Source organism: Pagrus major, chromosome 1, assembly GCF_040436345.1.
Source record: "Pagrus major chromosome 1, Pma_NU_1.0".
Taxonomy (NCBI): Eukaryota; Metazoa; Chordata; class Actinopteri; order Spariformes; family Sparidae; genus Pagrus; species Pagrus major.
The window spans coordinates 32,544,748-32,556,384 of record NC_133215.1 but is presented as its reverse complement, the minus strand read 5'-3'; the positions used below and the strand labels follow the sequence as shown (position 1 = coordinate 32,556,384).

Here is an 11,637-nt window from a genome sequence, read left to right as displayed (position 1 = left end):
TTTTCTTCCACACATTCTTTTTATTTGTAAATAATAAAAATGAACTTTTTTTTAAATATAAAACATACACATCATTTGAGCCACATCTGTTATACAAACAAGAAATGTTGCAGTGAATGCTTTACTTTTTTCAAATTTTCTTTTTGTTTTCAGTGGTACACAGAAGTTGTAAACAATCAGCAATTTTTTTCCTGTTAATACTGACAAGGAAAAAAAGAAAAGAAAACCAGCTTCACCGGACGATGAAAAGAAAAGTCAACTCTTCAGGAGTGGGACTGAACGTGGCCGGGGTTCAGACGTTGGGTTTGAAGCACAAAGAAGTGTTCAGATGACACCTGGAGTTTTTGCGGCCAGTTTCTGACCCGTCGCCTTGTGTTGTCCCACTGCATGGTCCCTAATGACATATTAACCGCTCCTCATTATATGACTTGGCAAGTATCTTTGCAAGTATCACTGAACCCAATGAAAGCCCAGTGAATAGCTGTTGAGTATTTACAGTGTATGACTCTCTGTGCATCTGCATTTATTCTTTATATAACTTAACAGTTCATGTGTTAGCATATCTGAATCATTATGTTGAAACATAATTTATATTTCCATTTAAGTGGATCTGATTTGTACATATTTATTCATACATCATCTCAGCCCCTTGGAGGTATACAACGATGTGGAGTAACAGTAAGAGAGGCTGTGAGGTCTGCTCAGTACTACTGTACAGTACAGTACATCTTCCAGAGGGTTGAGGAAAGACATCAACGTAATCTTGGGATTTAGTTTGAGAGACATTCAGCACCGGACTGAGGGACGTGGAATAGACTGCAGTTGAGTTCAAATGTCTTTGCGTAAATGGGAATGGCTTCGGTTTCTTGGTTTTATCTCTTTAATATTCAAGTACGAGCAAACTGTACAACTGCATGCAACATACAAGCGGCCCTACAGTATGTGGAACTAACACACGTATCTAGTTCAGTATCTTTTTTTCTGTATCGGTTTCATTTTACAAAAATGTGCATGCAGCTTGGAACAGGTTCCAAAATCATGCTGGCCCCAAATCTCCCCTGGTGGGAGGAGTCTGCAGGCCGAACAGAGGATGAGCATTGGTGTTTTGTGTCCCGACAGATCAGTCTGATTGGTTACTTTCGCATTCGCAGATATGCCCGAGGAAAACCGGAGCGATTCTTCTTCTCTGCTTGTTTGTCTGTTTCCTTAACATCTAGACAAAGAAATGAACAGAACCAGAGACGGGATTGTTTCTTTTTTTCTTTTTTTTAACTATGTGTTTTTCTCAAAAAGTTAAACTTTTTGTTGTAAAAAAATCAAGCTCTTGTGCTTGTGTTTAAATTTCAAAAGAATGTAAACTAAGGGCTGAATAGAAACCTGAAACGTGCTGGGGTGAGGGAACGCAATCCCTAAAAAATGTGAAAAATTAGATGGTCCTATCTGGCTCTTGCGTAGGTGAACAAAGATTTCCTTTTTTGAACTCTTTTACAGTGATGTTGTACCTTGTGATAGTTCAAAGTGACATAAATTTTATTTATTGGTCAACCTCCTGGGAGGCCTAATATACATCTATACAAAGACAACTGGCCTGGACATTTGCCAGCGGTGGAACAAGGAAAACAACGCTGCACGCTAATCTCACTGTAGAGTGTAAAAATCTAAGCTGTGTCATCATCACCAGTCCCCCCTCCCCTGCATAACACTTGCAGACATTTAATAGTTTTTATATCATTTTTTATCTCTTGTTTCGTTTTTTTTACTCTCCATGCACACATCAGACTGACAACATTATCATGAGCATTTTACACACTGTAAAAACATTTTGTGCCAGTAGTAACAAAGGGAAAGAAATGACAAAGCAAACACGCTAAAACAGTGCGGCTTCAGAGCAGCCATGGTAAACATATTGAAAAAAGGATTTTTCGAAAGAGAGGGACCAGTGATGCGGCTCCAAGGTCTAGGCACCAGAAGAAGGCCCTGTGCTTCCAGACTGAGTACCCACGCAGGAGCACCCTGCCTGGGTGCAGGAGTGCTGGCAGTCTGTTGGGGTTCTGGAGGAGGCCACTACAGAGAGGACTGCGCCACCTGCAGGTGTGGAGGGTGATTACCTCTTGAGTCTCGAGCCCATACATTCCGATGCTTAACATACATTTCTTTGCTATTATTGATTCAGTTAAAAACCACCCTGCTTCATATGATTCTCTGACACTCTTTCGTCTCCTGTCTCGAGAGTTCCTGCTTGTAGTCTGTCGGCAGCACTATGTCTTCAGCGTACACAGAGAAAAACTATGAGCTTTTTCTTTGAATGGATATGAAACACTGAAATGTGGCGCTCCCTACAACAGACAAAATTAACCGCGACAGAAGTGATTGTCAGATCTCAACAAAGCTTTCTCGTTGTGACTGTTTCTGATTGTTGTTGGTCTACATTTCCGCCATCTTTTTTGTTTGTTTCTCTCTACAGTACTTTTAATGAGCGGTGTAGAGCTGTTGGTCCACTAGGATCGGACCCCAGGAGGCCCGGAGGAACTGTCGAGTGACGACTGGGAAGCCCGCCGCGTTAGGGAGGCAAGTGTCGGGTCCACCAAGGAGGACGGTGGAAACAACTTGTACCAACCAATGACTGTGCTTGATAAGTCCAGTTCCTCCAATAGGATTTGTGCAACTCCCATGAAGCTTTTATGGTCCATACGGCCGTAGTCTCCCCATACAATCACCTGAAGGAAAGTCATTTTCTGTCAAATTACATAGCCATCTAGTTTCTCCAGTAAAATATATTTTTAACAGTAATTTATATAAAAAAAACCAAAACATTTTCAACTTTGCGACAAAGACAAATGTATCTTCTGCTCACCTGTAAGACTTTACCCTGTGGGCTTTCCTCGAATAGCAGTGCTTGCTGATACAGTGGGTCAAGTGTTTTCCGTGCAATCTTGGTTTTCTTTTTGGCTACGTACGCTCCATTATTCAGCAGATAGACCTTGACATATGGAGCTGAAGGCAGAGACAAAACGATAAAAAAGCCATTAGTAAGGAGCATAGTGACCCGCCAAGATGATCTAGATCAGATCTCACAGATGATTATATCTTCATGGGAGGGAAAAGCACACAGCAAATTTCAGCAGGGTGTATATAAACTGGATTTCTCCCAACATCGAGTGTATATCAGATATGTGAGGAGTGTATGAGTGATGTCTTGAGAGGGAGGGAGTGATCTCGAGGTCGGTTAAGTTCTCACCAGGGAGGGATTTGGACCCTGGCTTTTGTACGAGTCCTCGAGCTCTGATGACTTCCACCTCCAGTTGACCCTTTTTCTCCATCATACCAATCTGGATGTCACCTGGGAAACACAGAAAAGTGAAAAAGATGATTGGTTTAATACAAATAGAAAAAGAGCAATGACAGTAACTGCAGAGCTTAAGGTGCTGGCAGCTGCAAGATGAACATGCACAAGAGTACAGCATGATGGTTTCAGTAACTTCAGACTCTGCACATAAAAAATGTCTTATCGGATCTGTTATTAACACTGATGAGAGTGACAGGTTTCACTCAGTGCTTTAGCAGGTGTTTGAAAAGTGTGGGCCACAGGGTTAGGTATGTGAATTAATGCTAGGGTTGGTACGTTATTCTAGAAGCATTTTTTGACATAGTAGAAAATCTCTCAATATCCCGACAGCAATCAATAAGTCAAATGCTCTGACAAATAAAAGACAAAAACATTCAGTGTTTGTTACTGTTGCAGGCCACTAATAAAGCCATCTAATTGTCTCATTCGGCCCGTATGAAAAGATTATACAGGCCACCTGTCTGTCTACCTACATACCTGCCTGCCCACACACTGCCCGGGCACTCACCGTGCATAACTAGAGTCTTCCACAAGGCTGGGTGATTTATTGCTAAAGCTATTAGCTAGGTAGTCGCACTAGAATGGCGCAGAGAGTGCAGCCAATTTCCCAACACTAACATGCTAGATTTACAGCAGTGAATTTGTTTGCATACGCGACACATGACGTAACGCTAGCTGGATCAATTAGTAATGAAAACTGGTTGTACAGGAGCCAACTCAGCAGCACAAATCACACAGAGTCAGAGAAGGAAAAGTGAGTGGCAGCAGCAGTGGCAGACTGTCACTCAGCCGCTAACTTAGTAGTTGGTAGCACAAAGCACAAAGCACCCTGAGCGAAACAACAGAGGCTCTGGAGCAGCAACAGACTTATTTAGCGGCTAACCCAGTTAGGCCAAAGCAGACACCTACAGCAGTGAGGAGTGGCTGCTGTGCCGGGTAGCCTTTTAGGACTGAGGTAGGTTATGGTTATGACAGCTATGTTGCTTGTGTTTACATGATCGTGACATTTAACAGTTATTTATTAGACTAAAAAAAGCAAAGGGATTTAGTTGAACACATCTCCCAACTATTTAGTGAGAGCTAAAAATATTGCTTGCTCTTGCTGGTTTCTACAATCTTGCCTAACCACATTTAACATTTCATTCTATTTGTTATATTGTACTTTATTATCTCTTACATCCCTTATTGTATTATACTATATGATATTGTACTATAATATATTATTTCATACAATATTATTGTATTATATAGTATACTATATTATATTACTATTACACTATTTATTGTGTCCACTATTTTACTATTTTCACCCAAATTTCCTACCTGAGAGAAGAGGAGAGGAGAGGAGAGGAGAGGAGAGGAGAGGAGAGGAGAGGAGAGGAGAGGAGAAGTATCACCAGTATCTTACCTATAGCAGGAGTAGCCAGTGTTTGCCTTCCCACCAACTGAGCTGGTCCCAGGCCATCCAGGAAGTCACTGAACTGACTGCTGGCACCCATATTCCAGATCAAACTAGCACACAGAACACATAAACATGAATTTGTTACGACAATAGGACCCACCAAAATCCACCTTAGGACAGAGGTGATTCTTTAAAGAATAATATCAGTGGTCTCCTCCTACGTTACTTTTGGGTGGCGTCTGCACACAGTCAGACTTCAGAGCTTATTCTACTTCCTTCAGGGAAACCCATTTGCTGCCAGTCATTATTTACAGCATGAAAAACATCTCAAAAGTTGGCCAAGCAAGATAATCCATCACAGAAAACTCCAGGCTATAATTTGATTAAGTCAAAGTTTGCATTTTATCGCCGCCTCACTGAGCTGGGTGAGCCCAAGCTGAGCATTGTTTTTTTCAGCGTGCTCATTATATTACACTCTGTTAACTGTCAGTCACTTGACACGTACATGCAGAAATGGCAGCGTACGCCTGAATGTAATCCGTCAGAACATGCTGGCATACAAACTTTATTGTCACATCCACATCATTTTTTTAGATGGTGCTTCAGTGTGGTGAGACAGCAGTTAATTTCAAGCTACAGTAGCTTTAACAGTGTCAAATTTGCCATTTGAAACTGACGAAAAAGGGAATATATAAAGAAAACACGGGTAGAAATGTAAAATAGACACAGACAGAAATGAATGGTATTCTCTTTAAAAGAAAAAACAACATAATAGAGGAGGAAGATGTAGAGTGTGTTTGGTTGGTTGGTTGAAAGTGATCAGAACAGGAAGTGTGTGGTTTACTGACTTCCCCTCAGAGTTGCAACTGTTCATGCTGCCGTTGTTGGACTCTCTGCTGGGCTGCCGGCTCATGTTTCTGGTCAGTTCTACTGCCATGCCAGTCTCTGTGCTCCTTTGGATGGGTGCACCCTTCTCCTTCTTAGTCTTCCCCTCTGGATGGGAGAGGAGAAATTGGAAAATCACAATATTGTAGTCAGAGATGCTGTCGACAGTAGAAGAAGGGTAAAAGACAGTTAGATGAGAAGATCAATACATCCTCATGTGTGTTTACTAAATTTAAAGCTAAAGCCAGTCGACAGCTATTGCGTCTCAACATAAAGACTGGAAATATACATGTAGTTTGTGGAATTTTGTGAATTTGAATGAATTAAACAAATGAGATACAATATGTTAAGTGAGGCTGGCTGTTTCCTCCTGTTATGTCTTTGTGCTAAGCTAAGTCAACCAGCTGCTGCACTATACAGACATGAGAGTGGTGTCATTCTAATCTTTTTACTCTCTAAGAAAGCAAATGAGCTTATGTCCCAAATGTTAAACTTTTCCTTCAACACATTTCACTACTGATGCCACACAAGTTGCTTCATTTAGACCAAAACCCCTTGTTGTTAGGAAACAGACTTTTAGTCAGTAGTACAGTTTGGGCTCCAGAGCCACAGGAGACATTGCACAACTGTTTTCACAGAAAAGGACTGGTGGAGTGCCCCTTTAAACCCAAAATGTTTCTTTGAATCAAGAATGGCCCAACTTCCGGAGCACATTTATCAATGGGGTTTCCACATTAAATGCGGATGTCTCTGATGTCTCTGTCTGAAGCACGGCCAAAGTCCCACCCACGTCCTGCTGAATCTGGTAATCAGTAGTAAACAGGAAATTGTTGGGCAGAAAAACAACACACACAACACTGTGTGGCATCTCGGACAGGGGTGTGTCACCTTCTGACTCATAATATAGGCACATATGGTGAATAGAGACAAATGTAGCCTCCTTTATGCAGAGCATGAGATCAGCTTTTACATCAAGCAGGTGAGGTAATCAACAATACTCAACAGCCTGAGCAACAGATGACGTCCCATAAAATGTTACAGAATCATCATGGAACCTGTTGTTACTCTCACCCATCATGAACAGGGAAGATTTTTCAAATTAAGGGTTGATCTCTGTACTATCTCTGTTTCCTCTCTCCTCTCTCCCAGGGCCGTAGTCAGGCTTTAGAAATTAGTGAGGTCCAGATTATTGTTTTCCATTTTTTTCAACTTCAAGTAGAGACGAAAGAACTAAAAATGACTTGAGACGTGAGTAATTTCAAGAATACTGTCTTTTATTTGATGTGAATCTGAATGATCGGATTATTTCAACCACAGATGGTCTTCTATGGGTAAAGGTAAAGAGGTGAACAGGTGTCTGTATGTATTTGTGATGAAATGATAAATGATCATCTTCTGATTAGACCAAATGCCTCATATACATCAGGACAATGAAAAATGATATTGTTTGCTTGTTATCTCTTAAGTTTTAACACAACAGACACACTTACTGCTTTAATTTATAAAATAATAGATGAATAAAAGTAGAGCTGCCATACAGACTCTTAATGGACTGACCAGACGTTTCAACTCCTGATTATACAGTTATATAGCGCCGATTTTTTAATTTTAATATTTAGGAAATAATTACCAAGGTCTGCACCTCGGTGACCTCATAGCTGGCTGCGGCCATGCTCTGTACATCAGGGAGAGAGAGCGAGAGACCCCCTCAGGCCCAGTGTTGCCAAATAGCTTTTTATGTCCACTACAAAGAGGGGAGGGGGTCAGTGTTTGGCTTTCATCATGAGTCTTACACCCGTTCTGTGGTAAAAGTGCACGCTAGAGTCAGACCAGCCAGACTGTGTTGTGTGACTGGGAGCTGAGCTGGGAGGAGCTCTTAACTGGCCACAATGTTGTGAAACTCCCTGAAACATATTATTTGTAAAATCAATAAGAAAAAAACAGTCAAGCATTCAGCCTTTGCTTTGAAAAGAACATCCCTTCATTATTTGGGGATGATTCATCATTAGTCTGCATAATTTTACATTACTGGTGAAGAATGCGGGCAATGCGTTGTTATACAGAACTATAATTTTACAGAAATCATTTATCTAGTTCATGTTTTGTTTGATGGAGTTGTAACTACTGCTGTTGCTGCTTCTGCTGTTGTTGTTGTTGGTTATAGCGATTAGACAGTCTTCCTCTTTTTAAATGAGATAGTCGCAACTACAAGTTCAAAAGTTCATTGTTTTGAACTGTATCAGATTGTGTCTGGAGTTGACTGAACATTTATGCACACTTTTCCACTTTCCTCCAAAAACTCGTCATCTATCTTCACCCCCAGCTCAAGCTCCCACATCTGTTTAAGTGCAGCTGTGTTGGCATCCATGAGTCTTTGTACCGTGAAGGAAAAATCATTTTGTTTTTCAAATTTGTTGATAGTGTCAAGTGCATTATGGGGACATATTTCCTCCAAGTAAACCATTTCCCTTACATAACCTTGGATTTGCAAGTATCTGAAGAAATTAGAGGCCGGGATATTATATGTGCGTTGGAGTTGCTCAAACGACATAAAGTGGCCATTTATGTACAAGGCACCGATGTCCCTGATGCCCTTAGTCTTCCATTCTGTGAAGACATGGTCATCTAAGCCGGGAAGAAAAGCATGGTTTTCACATATTGGGCTATCGGTGTAAATTTTAGGAGCTTTTTTGTATGATTTTATTTGTTTTGTGTGTTTGCAGCACAAACACCTACAGCTATCATAACCCATCCAAGTTAAACACTCCTCCTCAGTGTATGCGAATACACTTAATGATTAAATTATTCCTGTGCACAGAACTAAATTTAGAAGTTGCCTTCTCAAATTTTAAAGAACCTTTTGGGGTAAAAGAAAAATTGAATTCTCAGTAAGATTAGAAGCAAAACTTAATATCAGAGGACAAAGCTCCTGGTTAAAGCCCAGGTGTATGAAACTCAACCAACTGAAAACACTTTGACTTTTGAAGTATCACATTTGGTCAAGTCTATTGAGCCACATTACATTACCCCTAGGTAACACCTACCATTAACTAATAGTTGATTTAAAGAATAAGAAAGATTAGCTAAAACAACCAATTTAGCTTATTCGTTACCTTTGTCCTAAAGTTTAATATAGTTGATCTTGTTCGTCTTTTCTTTTTAGATTCATATCCCTTTCACCTATCTTTTCAAACCTATGAACTTATGCAAACAGTACAGCAAAGTACTAGTTGGTCCCTAGTTATTAGATAGGTAGGAAAAGTGGGGAAGCATCAACCATTCACCCAAGGATAAGTATTGTTATGACAATCTGCTTAACGTTGATAATCACACCTGCAAATCGCCCCTCCGCTGCCAGAGATGGCTGCAGAGCTGCAGAAGGGGGGATATGTAGCATTATCAACCCTACTTTAATTTGCATGTGACTGAAAAACCTCCCAGCCAGTCTTCAGGACCCCTCCCTGAGAGTCCTGGTGTGTTTAGAGTCATTGCTCTGTCATTAGTCTGCATTTGATATTTGCTATCATTTATAAAGCTGAGCGTGCCACCTTGTCAAATCTGTAAACCCGTATCTCTTAACAGACATCAATTATGATGTAATACGATTTAAGTTAAATTAAAGTTTGATATCTGGAAGGGACACAGGGAGGAGTGAGGTGTCACCTCTGATGACATCACACATTACCTCCCAGTCTCAAGAGCCCTTTAAAGAAAGGATGAACACTCTTCATTGAGAAGAGATAATAGACGAGACAACAGCAAGAAGATATAGCCAGGAGCTCTCTTCACCCATGATCACCTCAGCTGCATGCTGGCAACAAGAGCATACAAAGTGCACCAGTGGCCTGCTGCAAATCAATCATCTGCCTATTCCGACAATCCCCCTGATTTGGCAAAGAAACTAGAAACACCTATGACCCAAGCAGAAATAGCCATAGTGATATCATCACTACAATCCAGAAGACACCAGATCCGGATGGTCTTACGGACAAGTTTTTTAATAGGCTCTCTGCGCTCCTCACCCCACAACTAACAATTGAACTGTCGGAATCTCTCCGAGGGTACACTCCCCCATCTTTAAATGAAGCATGTATAGCTAAGAAGGGGAAGGACCCAGCAGAATGCGCCTCATATAGACCCATATCGCTTTTGAACTCAGATGCTAAGATCCTAGCACAGGTCTTGGCACACAGATGAGAAGACATCATCCCACAAATAATATCTACTGATATGGCTTTGTTAAGGATCGACATCCCTTTTTCACCCTCTGAAAATGTCCCTGAACGTGTTGTAGCCTTAGACGCCAAAAAGGCGTTTGATCGAGTCGAGTGGAGGTATTTATTCACAGTCTTAGGAAAATTCGGATTGGGGCCATCGTTTATAGCTTGGATAAAATTGTTATACACATCTCCCACCGCAACTGTTCAAACTAATGGCACATTCTCTTAACCTTTTGCCCTGTCTGATCCTCTTTGACTCAGCCACTGAGCCGCTTGCTATTGCTTTCTGTTGTAATGTAGATATTGCCAGTATCCAGAGGGATGGTCTGGAACACAAATTATCTCTATATGCAGATGATCTTCTGCTAAATGTCTCAGACCAAGCTACCTATGCCAGCAGCACTATCGCTGTTCACTCAGTTCGGTTTCATATTGGGATATAAGATAAACGCAAAAGCGAACTGTTTCCAATAAATAGGGAAGCATTCTACCTAGACTATAGTGATATACCGTTTCAAATTGAAGAAAGACAATTCACTTATCTGGGAGTAGCAGTCACATGGCAATTTAAAAATCTTGTCAAAGAAAATTTTGTGACCCTACTAAACCAGATTAAAACACCATTACAACAATGCCCTTTAAGATCCCTCAAAGATATGTTCAAAGACAAATGCTTTATTTCATTCAAGAAATTGTAAGATAGTTATAAGTTACCAAAAACACATTTCTTCCGTTATACAGATCAGACACTATGCACGTTCCACCTTACCTAGTTTTCCTGAAGAACCAGCCACTAATCCTATTGACACGTTTCTTTATCTCTAAAGGCCCACTATCCATATTATACCAAACAATTTCCATGTGGGCAGACTCACCTCTGGATAAGATAAAAACAGCCCGGGAACAGGTCTTAAGCCTTACACTATCGGATGGTCAATGGGACTCTATTCTAACATCAGTACACAATTCATCATTCTGTTCAAGACACTGCCTAATACTCTTTACAGTAGTTCATAGGGTTCACATGTCTAAGGTTAAGCTATCTAGTATCTACCCTAACATCACCCCTACGTGCGATGAATGTATAAACAACGATGCTACTCTTATTATATATGTACTGGGTGTGCCCCCAACTACATAAATTCTGGGTAGATGTCTTTAAGACTATATCAAATATAATAACATCCTCTAGGTTTCCCTGAGAGAAATGATCTCAATCTGACATCTGCAGAGTGGCGCATGATTACACAGACGTGCAGTTCTGTTCAGATGGAAGGGTGCTGCCCCGCCCACCCTCATCAGTGGCTCCAGGATATAATGTATGGCTCAAATTAGGAATGCTGCGTTTCTCAACCAAGGGCCTGCAAACCCTTCCTGACATACTTTCATAACACTCAAACAACATAGTGTGGTATATACTCATCCCTTGAATGAAGACCAACTCCTGAATACTTTTTATTACTCTTACATAAAATATTACGTCTCCATCATATGCTGGGGGGCAATTTTCCACATTCACATCACACATAGCCAGTGGGATATACAGTCACCACTCACCGGGACCGCTGATCTGTGAAGTGCTGCGGCTGCGGCGGTTGCCAACAATGGCCACCACACGTGCGCTGAGGCTGGACCGTCTCTTCTTGCTGCCACCACCAACCGTGCCCAGTGCTGTGTCTGACTGGCTGCCATCGGTGCGCTCCTGCGTGTAGATTTCTCCACTCACACTGGAGCTCTTCAGCATGCTGCGGCCCACCGATCGTAACTGCCGACTGGAGAGAGAA

General features: G+C 41.2%; 1 protein-coding gene across 1 annotated transcript in view; it reads right to left on the bottom strand.

Moving 5' to 3' along the window:
• LOC141003712 (regulating synaptic membrane exocytosis protein 1-like) overlaps window positions 1-11,637 on the bottom strand; it is a 92,123-nt gene continuing 80,486 nt past the window's right edge. The window contains exons 27-32 of the mRNA XM_073475156.1: window positions 11,411-11,625; window positions 5,597-5,741; window positions 4,755-4,858; window positions 3,239-3,340; window positions 2,855-2,994; window positions 1-2,717 (exon numbers count right to left, since the gene is read on the bottom strand). Of these exons, the coding sequence (XP_073331257.1) occupies window positions 2,499-2,717; window positions 2,855-2,994; window positions 3,239-3,340; window positions 4,755-4,858; window positions 5,597-5,741; window positions 11,411-11,625 (925 nt within the window). The 3' untranslated portion in view covers window positions 1-2,498. The remainder of the gene's footprint in view (window positions 2,718-2,854; window positions 2,995-3,238; window positions 3,341-4,754; window positions 4,859-5,596; window positions 5,742-11,410; window positions 11,626-11,637) is intronic.